The sequence below is a fragment of the Equus przewalskii genome, chromosome 8, assembly GCF_037783145.1.
Source record: "Equus przewalskii isolate Varuska chromosome 8, EquPr2, whole genome shotgun sequence".
Classification (NCBI taxonomy): domain Eukaryota; kingdom Metazoa; phylum Chordata; class Mammalia; order Perissodactyla; family Equidae; genus Equus; species Equus przewalskii.
In genome coordinates this window covers 24,481,731-24,506,287 of record NC_091838.1, presented here as the reverse complement: position 1 = coordinate 24,506,287, position 24,557 = coordinate 24,481,731, and the positions used below count along the sequence as shown (strand labels likewise).

The 24,557-nt window shown below is 34.9% G+C and overlaps 1 protein-coding gene and 1 long non-coding RNA gene across 2 annotated transcripts in view; one reads left to right on the top strand and one right to left on the bottom strand.

Annotated features, from left to right (window-relative positions):
* LOC139085049 (uncharacterized) overlaps positions 1-24,557 on the bottom strand; it is a 198,571-nt gene that overhangs the window by 82,514 nt on the left and 91,500 nt on the right. The window lies entirely within an intron of this gene.
* Positions 6,824-7,271, top strand: LOC103551184 (small integral membrane protein 15-like). The gene is made up of 2 exons (XM_008520547.1): positions 6,824-6,983; positions 7,201-7,271. The coding sequence occupies exons 1-2, from the start codon at positions 6,824-6,826 to the stop codon at positions 7,269-7,271; spliced, it is 231 nt and encodes a 76-aa protein (XP_008518769.1).

Below are 24,557 nucleotides of genomic sequence, written 5' to 3'. Positions count from 1 at the left end.
ACCATGAAAACAGGATAGACCAATAATCAATAGGGATATTTAAACTAAAACAAGAAGTCTGATACTATCTTTTCATCTTTTAGATTAGCAGAAATTACAGGTTCATCAGCATTGGTGAGATTGTCAGCAGTCTCATACACTGCTCTAAAAGTAGACTGTAAATTGCTATGAGTATAAATTGGTACAGATATTTTGAAGGGAATATAGCTTACCTAATGATGCCACTTCTCAGTACAATATTTACCTTAAAGAAATACTTTGATAGGTAAAAATAGACTTGCACAAGAATGTTCATTATGGAATTGCTAATGCTAAAAGCAGAAGTGGAGGGGAGACAGAAAGAGAGAAATTCTTAATTGAGTAATAGCTAAATATACTGTAGTTAAATATACTGTGGTATATGTATCAAGTTATTCTGTAGTCGTTATGGTAAATCTATAGGTACTAGCTTTCTTGTGATAGCTCTCTATGTACTTATACTTAGAACTAGATTCATATGTACTAACATGATTAGAGCTTCAAGATCAAGTGTAAAAAAGTAAGTTAAAGAAAATATTATTTCATTTAATGTAAAAATGCAGGTTAAATAAAAGTAAGAATAAAAATACGCAGTAAAATCTTTCCCTTCGTATGCAAATATTTTATGTAACTTCACAGAAGAAATGTCGGGATGAATAGACACAAAAAAATTGGTGACAGTGATTATCGTGGAGTTAGCAGGGGATCAGCATTTGACAGGGTCATCAAAGGAAAGTATAGTGAACATCTTTTATTTTTACCTCCCAGTATCTACTCCCCCTCCCTAAGGTGCACTGATTTTCTATTTGGAGAAACCTCCTGTGTCAACCAATATGCTTGGGTGGAAATGAACACTCCTCGTCTGAGACTGAAACATGTAAACAAGGCCCAAAGCAATCAGTGTTTTCCAGTTCCATACAAACTGTGATTGGCTCAGTACTATAAATCAAAACAAATGAAACTCAATTCTGCAAACTTTTTAAATGCTATGATAAAATATGAAATTGGAAGGAGGAAAGCTGAAGCCATTGCAGCCATCTTGCAACCTTAGAGGGAGGGCCTGATTCAAGCCAGCTTTGTGGTGGTAGAGCCAAGATGTCTACAAAGAGAGAATTGGGGTCCTGCCACCATTGGAACTCTGGGAAAGCCAATGGCTTCCATCCTATATATCAAAAAATCCCATGGGTGTTTATGCCAGTTGGGTTAACTTTTCACTTATTTGCCGCCAAACATTTTCTTCAATAGCGATCCCTTGGGCTTATCTTTTTCATTATAATTTTTACTAGGAAAATATATTTGTATACTCTATAGTTAAAATAACTTTAAGAAAAACAAAGAAAATATGATTAGACTAAAGGATTTCTAAGGTCCATTCATTTTTATCAGTGTAAGATTTGTATGTGAGGTTTTATTAAAGTATTGGAGGTAGAGTCACAAGAAAATATTTTGAAAAATCGAACAGATTTTATCTTGGCAGATAGACTACAAGGAAGTAATCACCTCAAATCCTTTTTAGAATTATGTGGATATAAATAATACATACACGTAATTAGAAAGTAAAAATTATAGGTGGAATCAAACTTAATCCTTAGACTAAACAGCAGAAATGTTGCTGTAATTTTCCAAACCCGTTCTCCTCTAACTATTGCTAACAGAAAACGGGAGTCCTTCTTTTAAAATCTGGCTCTTTAAAATGACAACATGAGCAGCATGAAATTCATAAGTAAAAGGACAAACCCACATCTTGTAACTGTTGTGCTTGCCTGAAAGGAGAACTGCATCTTTGAATAGGACCTTCAAGATAAAGGCTGTTTTGTAATCTTCCTTTTCTCCTGAGCTTTACATTCTGGTCTCTTTTCTTCAGTTCTTCCAGGAATACAAGCACAAGAGGACCCATTCACTTCCTCTCTGTGCGTCTTTCTTACAGCCAGCTGTGTTTTTTCCCTAGAATGTTGTAGTATTCAACTGGGCATTTTCTGCTTCATTTTTCCCTTTTGCTATTCATTTTACCCATTTCTAATAAGACCATGGAGAACACAGTTTTCTCAATATAGAAAAATGAAAGTTTGGGTTTTCTTTGATGGCCTTTATGCCTGAATGTTAACATAGACGAATGGTACCTCTCTGTGACAGCATCGGATTCATCAATCCAGCTCAGCCACAGAGGTGCCAATCGTAGGATGAAGACGACACTTGTTTATTGCAAAATGGGCTTAGTCCACAATCTCTTCACATGTGTGCTAATAAGCCAAAGAACAATTGCTGACGTAATAACTTTCAGTCTCTACATACCGATCTGACTTAACAAGTTACACAAAAATTTGTAGTTTATATCCTCTTTGTGTATTATTTCTATGGCTACTCAGTCCCTCAATTATTTTGTAAAATGATACTACTGTTTACAACGCTGGATTTGTAAAATCAAAACAAATGGGTGATCAGTCTGCCACAGCCTGGCAAGCCAGATTGTTAATTGTAAATTAATCTCAAGGAAATACCTGGTTTGGGGCATAGCGTGAACTCACTTAGTAAAGGAGTAATTTTGCAACCCAAGACCTTCTCGGAAAGCTATGTCATTAGTAAGTTGAATAGTATGTTTAAAAAGACAAAACAAGTTGAAATGACATGTGCTCACATTTTTCTTGGATTTCAGGGGCATCCCACTCTTGGTCAGTGCCAGGCTCCTCTGTGTCTTCATTTTATTTTTTTTAACTTCAATTTCCTATTCTTACTCTTATTTCCATTCTCCGCCTTACTTTAATTGCTTTAACTCATGTCCTTAAAATGTATGCCTCCCTCAAAATATAAACTTCTTTTTTATGTTTTTTTTTTAAATTTTAAATTGATATATTGCTTTGATCTTGTTCTGATGCTGGCTCTTCAGTCCACATTGATCTACTCTTCTGACTGTCTGCTGACTACTTCTTACCGCAGCATAGTATGCTCCCTTAGTAATGAGTCCAACAAAGGCTTCTTTGCTACTGAAAACCATGCTGCAGTGAACATTCTCACACATATTCCTTTGTAACACCTGTGTGAGAGAGTTATTTAGTTCAATGAATATGCATTAAGCATCTAATAAGTGTCATACACTGTTCTAGGCATGAAGAATATGTCAGTCAACAAAAGAAAATCCTTGGCCTCAGGGAGTTCATGTTCTACTGGTTTTTCTGTAAAGAATATATCCAGGAAAGAGACCGCTGGTGATTTCCTAGTATACACGTTCTTAATTTCGTTGTTAGAATTCCCTCTGAAATAGTTTCACCAAGTTAAAAATATGAATACTGTATGTATACCCTTGCTCTTCTGCCCCAAATCTGGTTACACAGGGAATCCCACAACTAATATTTGACAACCTGATAGAAATAAAATGGCATATCGTTTCTCTGGTTTCTGGAAAGTTTAGTATTTCGACACAGATGTCTAAGTCATGTGGCTTTACCACTTGTGTGAACTGCCTATTCGTATTTCCAATTTTTCTGCTTTCCTTTTTTATTTTTAAGCATTTAAAAGATGTTTTTTTTCTGAAAATAAGGAAGATGGGGAGAAAAGCTGGAGAAAACACACCAGACCCAAAATAAGAAGGCAGGAAACAAATAATACATAGATAATAGTGCTCAATGAAATAGAGGAAAACAACCACAGTAAAAACTCTATGCATATGACATTAAATAAAAAGAATCTTTGGACGGGGGCTGGCCCCGTGGCCGAGTGGTTAAGTTTGTGCGCTCCGCTGCAGGCGGCCCAGTGTTTCGTTAGTTCGAATCCTGGGTGCGGACATGGCACTGCTCATCAGACCACGCTGAGGCAGCATCCCACATGCCACAACTAGAAGAACCCACAACGAAGAATACACAACTATGTACCGGGGGGCTTTGGGGGGAAAAAGGAAAAAATAAAATCTTTTAAAAAAAAAAAAAAAGATTCTTTGGAAAAAAGTACATCAAGTAGACAAAACTTTGGTGGGATGTGACCTATATAACAGAAAGAAGATACACATTAAAAAAATTCAGAATAAGGAAAGAAAATCAACTAGAGATACAATAGTGATTATAAAAATTATAAACTATACATCAACGAATTTGGAAAACTAGATGAAATGTTAAAATTTTGGGAAGAATATAATATGTCAAGTTATTACAAAAACAGATAAAACTTTTAATATACAAATTTGTATTAAATAAAAATTAAAATGAGGATTTAGAGCAAAAAACAAAGAAAAACAAGCCCATATGTCTTGAGAGGTAACTTCTAACAGGTTGTTAATGAAGAGATTTACAAGTTGTTATAGAAAATACATACTTTTTTTTCTGAGGAATATTGGCCCTGAGCTAACACCTGTGCCAATCTTCCTCTCTTTTGTATGCGGGATGCTGCCACAGCATGGCTTGATGAAGAGTGTATAGGTCCATGCCCAGGATCCAAACCTGCGAACCCCAGGCTACTGAAGCAGAGCACTCGACTTAACGACTACGCCACCACGCCAGCCCCTAGATGATATTTTTAAAAAGGAAAATTGGATATCACATTTAATGAGGCTAGCCAAATCATTTATTTCAAAATCAACAGGGATAGTATATTAAAAGAATATACAAGTTAAAAAAAACTCACCAATCCCATTTTTGTCCATGAGGAATTAACTGCTGTGAGAATTACTCTCCCTACGAAACCAAAAAAAAAAAAAAACAAACAGCTAAACTATATGAAAACAGAAAAGGTCTGCAATCTCCAAGGAAAGGGAAAAATAAGGTAAGTGCTATCACTGACCTCCCAGATGTAGTTTCCAGCATGCGGCATAGAGAATTGAAACCAAAACAGAGCTCAGTAGTCTCCCTGTGTTGAGCAGATAGTGACTACAATTCAGGAAACCAAGAAGCCTAGAACTGTGGGAACACGTACTTGAGAGGAGAGATCTACACAGAGAAATAGTTCTACAAGACTGCAGAGGAATCTCTTTGAGATGTCAGCTGAGTACTACTCTGTGTATACAAGAGATCATGATAAAACCACCAGAAAGCAGTAGACTGAACAATCTCCTGGGCTTTACGTAAGGTTGTGAGTAGTCTGTGCTGCCACCAGCCACAGTGAAGAGACCTCATAAGAATGGGGCATTAGACAGAGTTCTCATGAAGTGAGTCGTGCTTTCATAGTGAAACCAACTGAACACCATGGAAAAATAGGTTGTTTTCAACTAACACTAACAAAACATAATAGAAATCCTTGAAAAACTCGAACAGATCCCAGGTAACTTAACTGCATGCCAGAACAAGGCCAAATGTTTTTCAAAGGAGCACAAAAATATCCAGCATGAATGAGAGAATCCAGATTACGATAAAAAATTACCAGGCAAGCAAAGAAGCAGAATAGCATGATCCATGTTATTAATATGATCCATATTATTATAACATGATCTAAGACTGAGATTAAATTTAGTCAATAAAGCAAAGTCAGAAAGAAGAGAGGTAATGGGATTAGCAGAAAAGGAAGTTGATACTGTTATTATAAATTTGCTTCCTAGGATCAAGAAGGTAAAGGAAAATATGAACAGGATAAGGAGAGGAAAAGAAAATATGGCAAAGACAAAAATGTAACTTCTAAACTTGAAAAATAAAAAATATAAAATTAGCGACTGCAGCAGATTAGACACTACAAAAGGAAAGATAAGTGAACTAAAAGACAAAGCAATAAAATCTATACAAATGAAGCAAATAAAATGGAAATCATCAGTGACCTGTGAAACAACATCAAGCAGTCAAACATAGTGTAAGTGGAGATTTAAAATGAGGAGTAGGAGTAACAGGAAAAAAATTTAAGAAATAGTGACCGAAATTTTTCCAAATTTGATGAAAACAACAAATCCACAGATTCAAGAAGCTCCACAAGGCCAAAACAGAATAAATATGAATAAAACCATACAAATCAGAGCTCAAATTATGCTAAAGAAAAAACTTAAAAGTAGCCAAACAAGAATGTATTTTATACACAGAAACAAAGATAAGCACAACAGACTTCTCATCAGAAATGATGCAAGCTAAAAACACAGCGCAACTTTAAAGTGCTGAAAACAAGAACAAACATTGTCAGTATAGAATTCTATGTCCAGGAAAGTCACATTTCAACAATAAAAGTGAACTTTCTTCCTGCTTCTAATTTGGAGTTGAACTGGGAGTAGGTATGTGTGCCTCAGGCCCAGGGCATGATGTAGGAGATGCTGGTAGCAAACCATTGCCATGTTTTGCCTTGTGCCCAATGGAGGTGGACACAGTGCCAGCAGTGCAGGGCATGGCGTGAAGGGTGGAGCTCAGATTTCCAAAGACCCTCTGCACCATAAGCCCTGTCAGGTGCACTGTGGAATGAGGGACCCACACATGCATTTAGGCCAAAGGACAGAGACAAATGTAAACCCTATGGGCCAGGGGCTGTCTTGGGGGAGGGAAAGAAGAGTAAGCCAGGAGGGAAATTAAGGCCAGAGAGAGTGCAGATAGCAAGATTGCCACTACCTGCAGCTTCAGGAGCTAGATGGGGCTGGTCCACAGGTCAAGCTGTGTTGACCCCTTTTAGGTGGAAGAAGGAATATTTATTCCTGAAAGTGTGAGAGGCACTTTCATGTGGCCTTTCTTTCTGGGCATTTATGTCCAAAATTATGATTCACAGGAGAATTTAAACCTTCTCTCAGAAGTGTACATCACTAAAGGAAAAACAAACAACCAATGCTCATCTGAAATTGTGATTGGCTCACTGATAATCACAGAACAAAGTTACAGATGCCTACTCAAGTAGGCGTTTCCCTAAGACCACTATAAAGATGTTTGACATAAAGGCTTGGGCTGAGTATGTTGGAGAATGGACAGCAAAGGACCCTTATGGTTTCCTTACAATAATGCATTTGGCCCTTACGCCACTGTTCCTAGGAAGTACCATACTCTCCAAGAAATTAGCCAAGATAATTGAAGCAAGGGAAAAGGATGAAAAAAGAAACAAAAACACCAAGAAAAACTCACAGGGGCGAGCCCAATGGTGTAGGAGTTAAATTCGCATACTCTGCTTTGGCAGCCCAAGGTTTGCAGGTTCGGATCCCAGGCACAGACATACACCTCTCGTCAAGCCATGCTGTGGCGGCATCCCACATACAAAAATGGAAGAATATTGGAAACAGATGTTAGCACAGGGACAAACTTCCTCACCAAAAAAAAAAAAGAAGAAGAATTAAAAAGAAAAAAATCACAAAAGCCAAACAACTAAGAAAGGACTGAAGGAAAAAAACAACCTCTTCATCTAGAGGAAACCTTGGAAAAATGCACTGCGGTTTTTCTTGTATTTTTATGACACTACTATTCAGTAAACAAAAGTGTAACCTTATGGAAGAAGCATGTTAGTAACTTTGAGTCTTGGGTGTAAAAGTTTGCTGGTGTCTGTTGACAGTCATTTAAATTAGCATTTACTATTCTACAAACTCTTTTTACTAGTTAGTCATTTGCCATTTGGGAGCCTATGTACAGAAATGAAAACATACTATGGAGAAAAATGAAGTTAGACTACGAATTCTATTCAAAAAATGGCTTAAACTGAGATCTTGTTCTGGAAAAAGAAAATTAGGAAGACAAAAGTCAGAATTGTCCTCTCTGAGGTAAAAAGTGTTTCAGCTTAAAATGATACAGAATATTAATTACATCTTGTATCATTATTGTTTATTTCTTGGAATAGAATTATTCCTGGCTTTTAAAAAATAATATTAATCAATGAATATTTCTATTTTTTGCATTGTTTTCCTGATTTTTAACCTTTGAGATATTGGTAACATAATTACCTGACATTCTGCATTTTTTCTTCAGGGAAAGATTTGCCCTGAGCTAACATCTGTTGCCCATCTTCCTCTTTTCCTTTTTTCTCCCCAAAGCCCCAGTGCACGGTAGTATATCCCAGCTGTAAGTTGTTCTAGTTCTTCTGTGTGAGCCACCATCAGAGCATGGCAACTGACAGATGGGTGGTGTGGTGTGATTCATATGATTTTATAGAGAGTTCTGGGTATAGCAAATTTTGTACTTATAGAACTTTTATTTTCTTTCTTTGTTTTTTTTGAGGAAGATTAGCTCTGAGCTAACTACTGCCAATCCTCCTCTTTTTGCTGAGGAAGCCTGGCCCTGAGCTGACATCCATGCCCGTCTTCCTCATCTTTATACGTGGGACGCCTACTGCAGCATGGCTTTTGCCAAGCGGTGTCATGTCTGCACTCGGGATCCGAACCAGTGAACCCCGGGCCGCTGAGAAGCAGAACGTGTGAACTTAGCCGCTGCACCACTGGGCCAGCCCCAAAACTTTTATTTTCTTAGAGAAGACTTGTTGAGAAGAATAAAGCTATGATTTGAAGGTGACAGGAACAATTGCCAAACATCGTAGTAGCTTGGAATCAGTTAATTCTTGTTTATACTAAGTGAAATAGTTAAAATATCTTATCAGATGACTTGCTGATTACACAGATACCACTTTTGCCTTTTTTCTTTGTTTTACCCCGTGTGTTAGCGATGTCATATATTTGTTGCTCAAACAGTTTTAAAGTGAAAATTAAAACTTCAAGTCTCTTTTAAGGAATTCTTAAAAGTAACAATTAAGTCATACATCATAAGTGGTAAAGAAAGCCTTAAAGTTTGGAAAAATTTTGTTAGGCATCACAACAGTTGGAGTGAAAATAAATAAATTGTGTCAAAATAAGAATGTGTTAGAATTAAAAAGCTAAAGAATATTTCTCGCTCATGTTAAGTAGCATAACTAGAAGTTTTTACTATTAAACATGGCTTTTGTAAATGCATGGTCCAATAATTTTATTCACTGCCTCCTCTCTTTAATAGCTTATTAAGGTTTCACTCACCTCTAAGATAAGTTAAAAGTTATAAAAATTGTCCAATAGCAATAATTTAAAAAATGAAACTAGAGGCTGGCCCAATGGCCTAATGGTTAAGTATGGTGCCTCTACATCGGTGGCCCAAGTTCAGTTGCTGGGCACGGACCTACACCACTTATCAGCAGTCATGCTAAGGCAGAGACCCACATACAAAATAGAGGAAGATTAGCACAAATGTTAGTTCAGGGCAAATCTTCCTCAAGCAAAAAGAGGAAGATTGGCAATAGATGTTAGCTCAAGATAAATCTTCCTCAGGGAAAAAAAGGAAACTAGATTTTTAAATTAATTTGATACTTTTTAAAAATATGAAAGTGACATAAAAATTTGTTGAGAGAAACTAAAGATAAGAGGCACCATTGCCAGCAGACCTACACTACAAGAATGTTAAAGGAAACTTTTTAGGCTGAAGGATAAATGATACCAGGCAAAAATTTAGATGCATACAAAGAAATGAATAGCAATAGACATGGTAATATGTGAGAAAGTATAAAAGACATTTTTCTCATTTAACTTGAAAAATAGTTGACAGTCTAAAGCACGAAGAATAACAATGTACTGTGAGATTTATACGATGTGAAATTAAAATATATGACAATAGCAGCAAAACAGATGGGATGGGGATATAGAAGTATACAGTTTGAAGGTTCTTACTCTATTATATAAAGTGGCACATTATTATTTGAAGAGAAATTGTGATAAAGTAAAAGAGTATATTATAAACCCATAGCAACCTCTAAAAAGTAAAAAATAAAACAAAGAAGTATAGCTCATAAGCCAGTGATTTAGATAAAAGGAAATCCTAAAAAATATTCAATTAATCCAAAGAAGGCAGGAATTTTTTTAAAGAAACTAGGATCGGATGTAACAAATAGCAAGATGTTAGATGTAAACCCAACCGTATTGATAATTACAATAATATAAAAGGCCTAAATACTCCAAATTTCTTGTTTACCAGAAACTGGCATTAAATATAAAAGCACAGATAGGTGACAAGTAAAATGATGAAAAAATTTATACCATATAATTGCTAAATCAAAAACTAAAATGCTGGCATGATTATACTAATATCAAGTAAAGTAGATTTCAGAATAAGAGGTATTTCCAAAGATAAAGAGGGCTAGCGAATAATTATAAAGAGGCCAGTTAATTAATACATGACATACTAAATATGTATACACTTGATTACAGAACTTTAAAATACATAAAACATTGATACTACCTCAGAAATGAAAGAAGAAATAAACTCATTTATATTTGGAGATTTCTAAACTTATCTCTTGGTAATTGATAGAACAGCAAAAACAATCAATAATTATAGAAAATTGGAACAATGCTATCAGCTAAGTTTACTTATTTGATATTGATGGAATAGTCTACTCAACAACAGGAGAATATCTTTTCAAGGGCACGTAAAACATTCACAAAGGTAGAAAACGTTGGGGGCCATAAAACAAGTCTCAATAAGTTTAAGGATTAAAATGATACAGTTTATGCTCTCTAACAACAATGAGATTGACCAAGAATTCATTAGCAAAATATATCTGAAAAACCTATAAATATTTGGAAATTAAACATTGCACTTTAAACCCAAAAATCCATGGGTCAAAGAAAAAAATCACAAAGTAAATTATAAAATATTTTGCACTGAATAAGAAAGGAAATAGAAAAAGTGAAAATTTGTGGGAAATAGTTTAATCAGTGCTTTGAGGAAAATTTATAGAATTTAAAGCACGTATTCAAAAAGAAGAATTATCTAAAATCAGTGATCTAAGCTGTGATCATAAATTTCAATGATTATAAAGAAAATCATTGAAACAAAAGCTGATGCTTTTAGAAAACCAATAAAACTGATCAAAACTCTGCCACATCGATGAAGAAAAAAAGAGGGAAGACTCAAAATTGAACTATCAAGAATGAAAGAGAAGTATCACCATCCATCCTATAAATATTAAAATGACAAGAAAATAACATGAGCAACTTTATGCCAGTAAAACTAGCAACAGATAGGGACCAGCCCCATGGCATAGTGGTCAAGTGTAGTGCACTTTGCTTTGGTGGCCCAGGTTTGAGGATTCAAATCCTGGGCACAGACCTATACCACTCATCAGCCATGCTGAGATGACAATCCACATTCAAAATAGAGGAAAATTGGCACAGATGTTAGTTCAGGGTTAATCTTCCTCAAGCAAAAAAAAGTATATATTTAAGAGGAGGATTGGCAACAAATATTAGCTCAGAGAGAGTCTTCCTCACAAACACAAAAATTAGCAACACATAAAATGGGCAAATTTCTTAACAGTCACAAAATCACACAATCAAGGAGAAATTAACAATGGGAATAGGCTCTCATGTATGTATTAACAAAATTGAATTCTTGGTTTAAAAAATAAACAAAATTCCAGATTCGGATGGCTTTAATGGTGAATTCTAGTAAATTTAAGTAAGAAATGAAAACAATACCATAGAAACTCTTTTCAAATGTAGACTAAGAGAGAATGCTCCCAACTCATTTTGAGGTTAGCAGTAACTGGGGAGCAAAACCAAACAGAGTGGGGTGGGGGAAGTAGAGATCATTCTCCTTCATAGATTTAGTTTCAAAAAATCTTAACAAAATTTTAGCAAATCTAATCAAAAAATCAATAAAAAATTATAATGCATCATGACTAAGTGGGCTTTATCCCAGAAATGTAACTTTGATTCAACATTAGAAAATCAATCAATGTAACCCACCAAATTAATAGATTGAAAGACAAATTCTTTCATTATCTCAACAGATATAGGAAAACAATTGACAAATTTGATAAATATTTACAATAAAAACCCCAAACAAACTAGAAATGAAAGAGAACTTCCTCAACCTCATAAAGATAAAATATAAAAAATTGATGGCTGACATCATAGTTAATAGTAAAACATTGAGTGTTTCTTCCCCAGATTCACAAACAAAGCAAGATGTCTGCTCGCATCACTTCTACTTAACATTATACTAAAGGTCCTACTCACTTGACTAAGGTAAGAAGAAGAAATAAAAGGCAAAATATTGAAAAGGAATTATGTCAAACTGTATTTGCAGACAACATGATCATATAAGTAGAAAATTATTAGGAATTTACTAAAAAAAACCTAGTATCTTAACTGAGTTATGAAGTTTCAAAGATACAGGATCAATATACAACAATTATATCTTCATGTACTAGCAACAAACAACTGAAAATTGAGATAAAATACTGATGCAATTTATAATAGCAAAAAAACCCATGACATATGCAAAGAGAAATTTAACAAAAATGTGAATATCTGTACATTGAAATCTATAAAAGGGAGCAGTTAAAGAGTATTTAAATAAATACTTTGCTTATGAATCCCAAGAGTCAATATTGTCAGGATATCAGATTTCCTCAAGTTAATCTATAGATTCAACGCAATAACAATCAAAATCCCAGCAGACTATTTTGGTGGAAAAAGCTGATTCTTAAAGTTATACAGAAATCTAAAATATCTAGACTATGCACAATAACTTTGCAAAACAGCAAAATTGAAAGACTTATACTACTTGACTTTAAACTTATTGTCAAACCACAGACATCAAAGTAGTGCAGGGTTAGCATAGGGATGGATGTATGGATCAATGGAACAGAAGAGTCCAGAAATAGATCCACATATATATGGTCAATTTTGGAGAAAGTTATCACGATGATTCAAAGGGCTAAAGTACAATCTTTTTAACAAATGAGGCTGAAACAAATATTTTTGCAAAAGAACAATGAACCTTAACCCCTAGCTCACCTCAAATATAAAAATTCATTTAACATGCATCATACACTTAAATGTAAAACCAAAACCTATAAATCGTCTATAAGTAAAAATAAGAGATAAATCATAGACCGCGTTAGGCTAAGACTTTTGAATAAGACACAAAAAACACAAACCATAGATAAATGTGAATAAATTGGACTGTATCAAAATTAAAAACTTTTGTTCTTCAAGGCACTATAAAGAAAACTAAAAGGCAATCACAGATTGGGAAAATATATATTTAAAGATTTGCATACAGAATATAAAATTAATTCTTCATTCCACTTAAAAGAAGATATACAAATGACCAAAAAGCACATAAAAATGTTATCATTAGTCATTAGGGAAATGCAAATTATAAATACAATGAGAGTACAATGAGAGATAAAAAGTAGATTTAAAAATAGCACATCATGATACAATTTGGATTATTCCAGGTAAGCAAGGATGATTTAACATTAAAAAATGCTCAAAAATAACAAGAAAACCTCAGTAGATAAAGAAAAAGCAATTGTTAATTCCTACATAGGATAGAAAATTAAGATATATGAATAATAAAACTAGGAAAAGAAAGGAATTCTTTAATTTGATAAAGGCTAGCTGCCAAAATTTTTACCAAACATATTTAACCAAAAAACAATAACAAAAAATAACCTTGAGCTTTTATGTTCTTTAAGACAAGGAATCAGATGAGTTTGATGAGTACCTTTAAGATAGGGAGCCAGATGAGGTTTCTCACCATTGATAAGACAGGGAGCCAGTTGAGGATGCTCACTATCTTTACTTTTGTTCAGCATGGTAACGGTTAGTTCCTTGACAAAGCAATTGGGAAAGAAAAGTGATGAGGCACGAAGGAAAAGACAAAAGAAATCATGATTTGAAGAATATTTGAGCGTCTTCATAGATACCCCAACAGAATGAGCAGACAAGCTAATACAATTCTTAAAGCCTAATTAGCCTGCAGTCTGATAAAAATCCCACCGCACCCTTTCTTTTGGCTTGTATTCAGGGTGAAATTGCAGAGGAAGATGGAATCCTATTAAACAAAAGGCAGGAGGAATTCATCTTGCGTTAAGCTTGGGTTCCCTCTGAAGGATTCCGAGGAGAGTCTAAGGGAAACAGTATCAGTTCTGGATTGGCTGTTGTTTTTAAGGAGGAATTGAAAGAGGCAGGGATTAACTAGGGATTGGGTGCTGTCTCATGGTAAAGGTGGCTACGCAATGGCGTATCTCCTGTAATTAATGAAACAAGCAAAGCAGATCTGGGACATCTTTGGAGAGAAAGTAGCAATCACTCAGAGCGGGTTCTTTACGCGTTTTACAGCTGCAGCATGACCTTGGGAGATACAACTTGTTAACTTTATGGCTGACTTTAACTGTGTCTATCCTCCCATTCTGATTAAGGGCAGGGCTGTCTTTTGCTGTTTCAGTTAGAGCTGATTTTCTCTCTTCAGTACTGGATAGTTTTTGACTCTTTCACAACTAAAAGAGGCCTTAGCAAGGTGGCAAGATAGAAGATGACTTTACAAATTCAATTGTTTTTCTCAATTTCACCAAAAACAAGTAAAAATGAAATTAAAGAAGTAAAATAGAAATTAAATATCATAAAAAATGGAGAATACACAAAAATGTTAAAACTCCATTTAATGACATGGAAGAACAGGTAAATAAATTATATTAAAAATATCTTTGTCTTGATTAGGATAATTGAGTACTCCAAAGACATCAATTCCCACTGCACCCCCACAAAATTAATCCTCAAATTCAAGTCAGTTTGCACCAAGATTTTTAGGAGGAACTTGAAAATACTAACTTTAAAATTCACATGACAAAATATCTATAAGTATCTAAGGGAAGTTTTTAAAAAGTAAACATAAAAATGAATTGAGAAGAAGAACCTTACTATTGCATAAAACCTACAAGAAAATCATGGCAATAAAATAATGTGGTATAGAAAGATGAATGAGCCAATAGTCATAAAACAGCATAAAGAGCCCAGATACAGATATATCTATTCATGGAAATTTGGTAAATGAAAGAGATGGTATTACAAATCGCTGGGGAAAGGGTGGGTTCTTTCATAATAGTTGTAGGGGAGATGGTTCGCTATGTAGAGAAGAGTAAAAGTGGATCCCTGCCTCATAGCATATGCAAATAAAAAGTTCCAAGGCAATCAAATACTTCAGCGTTAATGATAAGACTATAAACTTAACAGAAAAAAATGCAGAATGTTCTTGTCCCCTCAAAATAAGGAAAAATTTACTTTTCAGTGGGGTAAAAAGTAAAAATTTGAGTGCATAAAAATTAAGAATTGCTCTTTATAAACCATAAACAAAGTAAATAGATGGGGGAAGTTATTTACTTCACTAAAAATCTTTTTAAAATAATTTATATTAATATAAATATATTTACATTATATATTAAAGATGTATATTATTATAAATAATATAAAATAGTAAATAAACTGCAATGAAATAATACAGTCATGCATCACTTAACAATGAGAATATATTCTGAAAAATGCTTCAGGATATTTCATCATTGTACAAACATCGTAGAATGTACTTACATAAACCTAGGTGGTATAACCTACTACACACCTAGGCTGCATAGTACTAATCTTATGGGGCCACTGTCATATATTTGGTTGGTACTTGACCAAAACATTTTTATGCAGCACATGACTGTATTTAGAAATGGAATTATTTGCATTTCTAATTGTCCAATCTCTATGATATATTTGCACATTCCAAAATATCTGAAGACTTTTCTTCATAAATAAGGGATGCACTGATAGATCTCACAAATCATTTTGCATCTCCAATGTGTTGAAAAAGTGTAGCTCTCAGGAAATAAAAGATAGACATCTATCCAAAATCATGAGACCAAAAATGAAGTCATAGAAAATTGAAGCATATAATTTGAGATACCAAAATGTGAAAACATTTCTACCATTTGGAGATTAGATTGATAAACTGAAAGGAGTAATACTCTAGCTGGTATTGATGCAGAATTCCTAGCATTATACTATATTTTGACTGACATCAGTTCTATAAATTACAAACTCTTATAGTTGTATTTTCTCTTTTCTTCCATTCTTAGAATCTAGTGACCCCATCATTGTTGAAAAATACTAAAAACAATTAAGTATAGAAATCATAAGCTGAATATTGGTGGAAAAATATGAGAGTTTGACATCAGTCTGCTTTGTGGGGAAAGAATGTGTCTTTTCATTAATTTCTGTTTCATAGAAGACAATGATACAATTATTGCATGGAAGCCAAAAAGCAAATCAAATGTTTAAACATTTTGCAACTTTCAGCCTCGTTGGCAAGGATGCTTTTATCTTTTGTCTTGTTGTTCTTAGCTTAAAGCATCCTGTCTCCTTCAACAAAAATGTTTGACAGCTGATATTTTGTTGTTTTACTTCTACTTCAACTGCTAATTGCATATTTACAATCCTTCAATCAGAGGAAAAGAGAAACAGATTAGAAAAATTTTCTATCTGTCAACAGAACTATGTGCTATAATGAAACATCTACTCATTAAATATAGAGAACTTCATGGCATCAATAATAAGTGTTATAAAGAGCACAAAGATATTATTAATTCTAAAGGAATGCAGGACTTAAAAACAATAAGTCATTTTGACAGTTGCTATGAAGACTATTACCAAATGTTATGTTTACTTGACTAGCTCAATTTATAAAACAAGACCTACAAAAACTCTACAGTTTAATCAATGGAGATGTTATTATAAACAACTGCTAATGGACTGAAGCTTTGCTTCCCTTCTTAATGATTGAATTGTGACTGTTTTTAAAAATTCGGGTAATTACTAGTGTGGACAATTTATGTGCATTTTTAAAGGAACCTTACATCAATGAAATAAAACTGTAGAACAGATTTAATGAGAGCTTAAATGTTTCTTTTTTAAGTTAAATTAAGCTAAAGATGCAAGACTCTTTAAATAGAGTATGTGATTACCTTTTCAGGGAGAATTCACAAAGGTATTTGTTTATCATGCAAATTGAGGAACAATAGTAGATTTAAATCCCCAACCATAATCATTGATTAAATTTCTCTGTATATCTCATGAAAATTCAATTCAGAATCCTAGGAAATAGTATTTTATCTTTGATTGGATTTTACTTAGTTAAAAGAAAAACAGTTGAAGGATTTGATTGTCTAAATAATCTAAGAGATTAGATAATGGATTGGGTATAGTTTAGGGAGAGATACTGTTTTTTAAATTTTTATTTTTGATTTTGATTAACTCATATGGAAAGTAGGTTTCAGTGATAATATTAACTTTTTAAAAATATAAGTTATTCTTTCTTACATTTATTATATAAATATATTTTGAAGTCCTTCTTTTGTATTAACTTTTGTAGGCAGTAAAGGAGAAGGATTACACTGAAAAATATATACTTGATTTATGGTCCTATGAATTGACTTATGAAACATTTCATAACATTTATATGCATGTGTTCATTTGTGGAGGTATGTGGACATGTGTGGGTCTGTGTGTATAAGTAGTTTGTGTATGTGAGCATGTGTGTCTGAAGGAGTGTTTGTATGTGTGAATTCACGTGAAAATGTGTTTGTTTGAGAGTATATGTGTTGTGCATATGTGTCTGTATATAAAATTAAGTGTGCATGCACAGATAAGTCACGCCCACATTTAGAGTAAAGGTAACTTCAGCAAAGTAAGGAGGTAATTAAGAAAGGATGAATACATCTTTTGATAATTTTACAGATATGATCCTACCAGGTGTTTATTGTTTTCTACTTTAGGATGATATCAATAGCCAATAAAAAAAAAAGAGGCACTAGAAAACTTTTGGAGGTGATGGATATTACCTTAATTGTGGTGATGGTTTAACATGTGTATGAATATGTCCAAACTCATCAAATTGTGCATATTAAATTTATAGTTTTTTGCATAACAATTGTACCTCATTAAAGCTGTTTAAACAAATAGCCAACCAGAAAAAGTGACAGAGGAATGGGTAGAAATCAAGAAAGATAGTAAAAGTAGTGGGAGTCTAGTTTTTGGATCTTTATGAATTCACTCACACAGACACCACACAAACACATACACACACATACACCAAAAACAGTTAATGGATAGCAAATTAAAAATCCTTGGATAACATCTTAAACTAAACTAAATGATGAGGAGTCCCCAATAACCCAAACCATAAAAGAGTGGAAGTGGAGACAATCTATCAATAGTCACAAAACCTGCTTGGTATAGCTTCCGTGCAGAAGAAAGTAGAAAAGGAGAATGGAGCATCTGATAGATCTGAGAACAGGAGAACTCCAAAGAGATAGAAAGAATTCACTGGAATATGCAGCAAGCCAATTAGAGAACAGCTGAAATTAGAAAGAGTTTGCCCATTGGATAACTGTAAAGAGTCTACAGTGAGATCCGAAGGGGCCAGAATGGCCAACCTTACATGAACTCTGGAAACAGACCAGCAATGTTCCCTTATAGGTCAAAGACACAAACAGGGAAGAAATAGCTGGAGGTGGAGTCAAAATTGAGCAGAATGGAAGAAAACACACATAAAATAAAAAGTCCAGATGAAAGTAGGGAAAAGAAACAGAGCTAGAAAAATCTCAGAAAGCAAGCAGTTATATTTTTTCTAACATTACACTAAAAGATAAATCTGGAAACTTTGCAAAGTCAAAAGAGCTAACTGGAGAACAGATCAATCTCCCATGCCAAAGAATTCCAAATATTTTGAGTACACACTCTACCCTCATAGAGATGGAGCCTAACTCCCAACTCCTTAACTGTAGGCTGAATGCAGTGACTTCCTTCTAAAGAGTATGGTGTGGAAAGGGCAGAAAAGAGCATCTTTACAGTGGAGAAACTGGATAGAAATTATCTTAGCCAGGTGATCAAGGTCAGCATCATCAATAATAAGTCATGATAATACATTGTACCCTTGGTATGATGTGATGAAAATGGCACTTTAATTCTGTAATCTTCCTCTCAAAATCCATCACCCAGTTTACACACAAGAAAAATACAAGACAGATCCCAATTGAAAGACATTCTACAAAATACCAAACTAGTACTCCTTAAAACTGTCAAGGTCATAAAAAATAAGGAAAATCTGAGAAACTGCCACAGCCAAGAGGAGTTTAATGTGACCTTAATACTAAATGTATGTGGTATCCTGGATGGGATCCTAGAAGAGTAAAATAACATTTAGGTAAAAAATTAAAGAGACCTGAATAAACTCTAAACTTTAGTTAATAATGTATCACTAGTTATGATAAATATATCATATGAAAGTAAAATGTTATTAATAGGAGCAATTAGTGGAGAGTATATGGGAATTCTCTATATTATCTGCATAAATTTTCTGAAAAACTAAATAGATTTTAAAACAAAATATTTATGTTTTTAAAAAGCTATCTAAACCAAATCTCCTTTGAAAAGTTTACAAAAACTAAATTCAAATATTGGCGAGCCTAAGCAATAAAGCATATTCTAACAAATTTGAAAGACTAGAAATCATATGATGTCTGCTCTCAAACCACAATAGAATTAAACTAGAAATCAATAACAGACACATAGCTGGAATTTCCCAAATACTTGGAGGTTATACAACATATTCCAAATAGCAAAATGAGTCAAAGAAAAAAGATCAAGAAAATTTTTTTAAAACATTGCACTCAGTGAAAATAAAAACTCAACCTATCAAAACATGTGGAATGCAGTGAAAGCAGTGATTAGAGGAAAATCTATAGCATTGACTGTACATGTTAGACAAGAAGAAAGATCTAAAATTAATAATCTAACTGCAGTTTGGAAGTTGGTGGCATAGCAGCATCCTGAACTGACCTCCTCTCACAGACACAACAAATCGACAACTACCAGGGAAACAATTTCTTTGGAGACCGATCTGGAAACTGGATTTAAAAAACCCTCCACAGCAAGGGACAACACAGACAGGAGTGGAAGAGGCAGAGTTACAGCCCTGCTGAGGAAAAAACCACACTCTATCTCAGTGCTTCACAGTCAAGAGCCATCTCAAAGGTACAGAGCTTTTCCCAGAGAAGTGGGGGATTTGAGCTCCACGATAGGCACTCCAGCCGTTAGACCCAGCACAACAGAGATGAAATCCCATAATACCTGGCTTTTCTGGCTTTGAAAACCAATGGAAATGAGGCCAGAAAAACTATAGAACTTCAGAGTAAGGAAAACCTGCTCTTAAAGTGCCCAAGCATAGACTCACTCAACCCAGAAACTAGTACAAAATCACCAGATAGAAAAGTGCATAGTTCGATGGCAAAAGAGACTCACTCACTAAGCTCAAAATGCATTCTGGAGAAGTAGGAGGCAGCTAGGCCCACCTCCCAGGGACTGAGACACTGGCAGCAGCCATTATTGTGACCTAGTTGAGGCATACTGACACAGACACTGGCCTGCACTCTTGGAAACCTTCCTTTAGCGTATTAGCTCAGGGGTCTGCCCTGCCCATGACAGCACCTGAGGAAACTGAGCACAGTCAGGCAGAAGGCAACCCACCCCAGGGACTGACTTTGCTCATCAGCAAGCCTGCAGTGGACTTGTGCACCTGCAGCAGACTTGTGAGCCTGAGGCAGAATTATGGGCCCATGGCAGGCTTGTGGGCACATGGCAAGCTTGCGGGCATATAGTAGACTTGTGGCCATGGCAGATTTGTACCACTGACCATCACAAACAGCCACACAGGGGATCTTTCCTGCCTACCAATGCCTGAAACAATTGTGTACTGACATACCTGGGGCCATCCACACTCCTGAGGCAGCTGTATATTGGAGGGCAGCATAGCCAGTTCTTGCCAGAGGCCTGCCCCACCCAAAAGTGAGCTGACAATGGCTGTGAGTCTTGTAGCTAGCCTTACCTGAAGCCTACCCCACCACCAATGCAGAAGCAACTGAGGTCTGCAGGGAACTGCACCAGGGGCCTACAGCAATTATGTGCTCCTGACCCTAGCAACCAGACAGACTAGGGGCCTGATTCACTTACCAGCAAAACTATAGTAGTTGTGCACTATTAGATCTTGCAGCCAGCTGTGCCTGGGGCTTGCTCTTCCCAATAACGTGCCCATTGCAGCTGTACATGGCTGAACCTTACAACCAGCCAGCCCAGGGCTTACTCATGCCCCTGAAGCAATAGCAACACCCCTACAACAGAAGGGCACATGTAGCCAACACAGGGGACATTCCCGGAGCATTTGGCATAGGAGATGAGAAGGGAGCATGCTGCTGGACCTCATAAGGCATCTCTTAGGTAAGGCCAAATTTCCAAGATCAGGATATGTAGCTGATCTACCTAATACATAGAAATAAGCACAATAAAGTAGGAAAAATGAGGAAAGAAAAGAATATGTTCCAAATAAGGCAATAGGACAAATCCTCAGAAAAAGAACTAAAGGGAACAGAGATAAACTATCTGCCTGATAAAAAGTACAAGCTAACAGTCATAAGGATGCTCACTGATCTGGGGAGAAGAAAAGAAGAACACAGTGAGAATGTCAACAAAGAATTAGGAAATATAAAAAAGAACCAATCAGAACTGAAGAATACAATATCGGAAAAGAAAACTTCACTAGAGGGAATCAACAGCACGGTAGATCACACAGAAAAATAGATCAGCATTCTGGAGAAAAGTTTAAGGAAATCAAGCTGAACAGAAAAAGAAAAAAGAATTAAAAAGAATGAGGACAGTCTAAGGGACCTCTGGGACTACATCAAGCATACTAACATTTACATTATAGGTGTCCCAGAAGGAGAAGATTGAGACAAAGGGGCATAAAACTTATTTGAAGAAATAATAGCTGAATGCTATTCAGCTGGGGAAGGAAACAGACATCCAGGAGAAGGAAGCACAGAGAGCACCAAACAAGATGAACTCCAAGAGGCCCACACTAAGACACATTATAATTTAAATGTCAAAAATTAAAGAGAAAAATAAAATCCTAAAAGCTGCAAGAGAGAAGCAACAAGTTACATACAAAGGAAACCTCATAAGGCTATCAGCTGGCTACTCAGCAGAAACCTTACAGGCTAGAAGGAAGCGGCACAATATACTCAAAGTGCTGAAAGCAAAAAAACCTGTAACAAGAATACTCCATCTGGCAAGGTTATCATTCAGAATAGGAGGAGAGAGAAAGAGTTTTCTAAATAAGCAAAAACTGAAGGAATTCACCACCATTAAAATAGCCTTACAATAAATGTTAAAGGGACTTATTTAAATGGAAAGTAAAATCCACGAATAAAAATAAGGAAATTATCAAAGAAAAAATATCACTGGTAAAGGCAAATATACAAGAAAGGTAGTGGATCAACCACCTATAAGGCTAGTATGAAGATCAGAAAACAAAAGAACTAAAATCATCTACACCTATGATAGGAGGTTAAGGGGTACACAAAATGAAAGAGGTAAAACATGAAACATATAGCGGGGAGAGTAAAATTGTAGGACTGTTAGTAGAAGGTCAAACTTAAGAAAGCATCAACTTAATAAAGTTTGCTATTTACATAAGTTGTTATATATGAACCTCATGGTAACCACAAGCCAAAAACCTATTAAAAATACACAAAAAAAATGAAAATAAAGGAATTCAAACATAATACTAAAGAAAGCCATCAAATCACAAGGGGAGACACCAAGAGAAGAAGAAAGGAAGAGAGAAGAACTACAAAAATATCCAGAAAAAACTAATAAAGTGGTAATAAGTACACACTTGCTAATGGTTACTTCAGTGTAAATGGACTAAATGCTCCAATCAAAGGACATAGGGTGGCTGAAAGGGTAATAAAACAAGACATATATACATATGCTGCATATAAGAGACACACTTCAGACCTAAAGACTCTCACAAACTGAAAGTGAAGGGACGGAAAAAGATACTCTATACAAAGGGGAATGAAAAGAAAGCTGAGGTAGCAATACTTATATCAGACAAGATAAACTTTAGAACAAAAACTGTAACAAGAGACAAAGAAGGGCATTACATAATGATAAAGAGAACAATTCAACAGGAAGGTATAACACAGGTAAATATCTATGTACCCAACATAGGAGCACCTAAATATGTAAGGCAAATATTAACAGACATAAAAGGAAAAATTGACAATAACAATAATAGTACAGGACTTTAACATTCCACTTACATCAGTGGATAGATCATCCATACAGAATATCAATAAGGAAAGATTGCCATAAACAACACATTAGAACAGATGAACTTAATAGATATATACAGAACATTCCATCCAAAAACTAAAGAATACATTGTTTTTGAATGCACATGGAACATTCTCCAGGACCGATCACATATTAGGCCACAAAACAAATCTCAATAAATTAAAGAAGATTGGAATAATATCAAGCATCTTTTCTAACCACAATGGTAAGAAACTAGAAATTAACTCCAAGAAGAAAACTGGAAAAGTCACAAATATGTGGAGATTAAACAAAATGCTACTCAACAACTATTAGGTCATTGAAGAAATCAAAGGAGAAATCAAAAAATACTTGGAGACAAATGAAAATATGACATACCAAAATCTATGGGATGCAGCAAAAGTGGTACAAAGAGGGAATTTTATAGCAATATAGGCCTACCTCAAGAAACAGAAAAAAATCTCAGATAAACAATGTAATGGTGCACCTAAAGGAACTAGAAAAGGAACAAACAGAGCCCAAAATCAGTAGAAGGACAGAAATAAAAAGTCAGAGCAGAAATAAATGAAATAAAGACTATAAAGACAATAGGAAAGATCAATGAAATATAAGAGTTGCTTCTTTGAAAAGACAAAGAAAACTGACAAACCTTTAGCTGTACTTACCAAGAAAAAAGGAGAAAAGGCTCAAATAAATAAAATCAGAAATGAAAGAGGAGAAATCACAACAGATACCACAGAAATACAAAGGATTTTAAGACAATAAAATAAAAAGCTATATGCCAACAAATTGGATAATCTAGAAGAAAACGATAAATTCTTAGAATTATATGACCTTCCAAACTAAATCAAGAAGAGATAGAGAATCTGAATAGATAAATCACTAGTAAGGAAATTGAAACAGTAATCAAAAGCCTCCTAAAAAACAAAAGTCCAAGACCAGACATCTTCTCCAGTGAAGTCTACCAAACATTCAAAGAAAATTTAGTATCTATCCTTCTCAAACTCAATTTTCAAAGAATTGAAGAGGAGGAAATACTTTCTAACTCTCTATACAAGGCCAACATCACTCTGATACCAAAAGCAGACAAGGATGACATAAAAAAACAAAATTACAGGCCAAGATCAGTGATGAATATTGATGCAAAAATCCTCAAGAAATATTAGTTAGTCAAATACAACACATTAATCCATGATCAAGTGGGATTTATTCTAGGGATATCAGGATGGTTCAACGTCTGCAAATCAATCAAAGTGATACACCACATTAACAAAATGAAGAATAAAAACCACATGATCATCTCAATAGATGCAGAGAAAAGATTCAAGAAGATACAGCATCCATTTAATGATAAAAACTCTTGGGCCAGCCCTGGTGGCTTAGTGGTTAAGTTCAGCACACTCCACTTTGGTGGCCCGGGTTTCTTGGGCACAGTTCTACACTGCTCATCTATCAATGGCCATGCTGTGATGGCAGCTTAGATACAAAATAAAGGAAGATTGGCAACAGATGTTAGCTCGAGTTGAATCTTCCTCAGTAAAAAAACAAAAAAAAACACTCTGAATAAAATGGGTATAGAAGGAAGGTATCACATAATAAAGACTATATATGACAAACTAACATCTAATGTCATACTCAATGGTGAAAAATT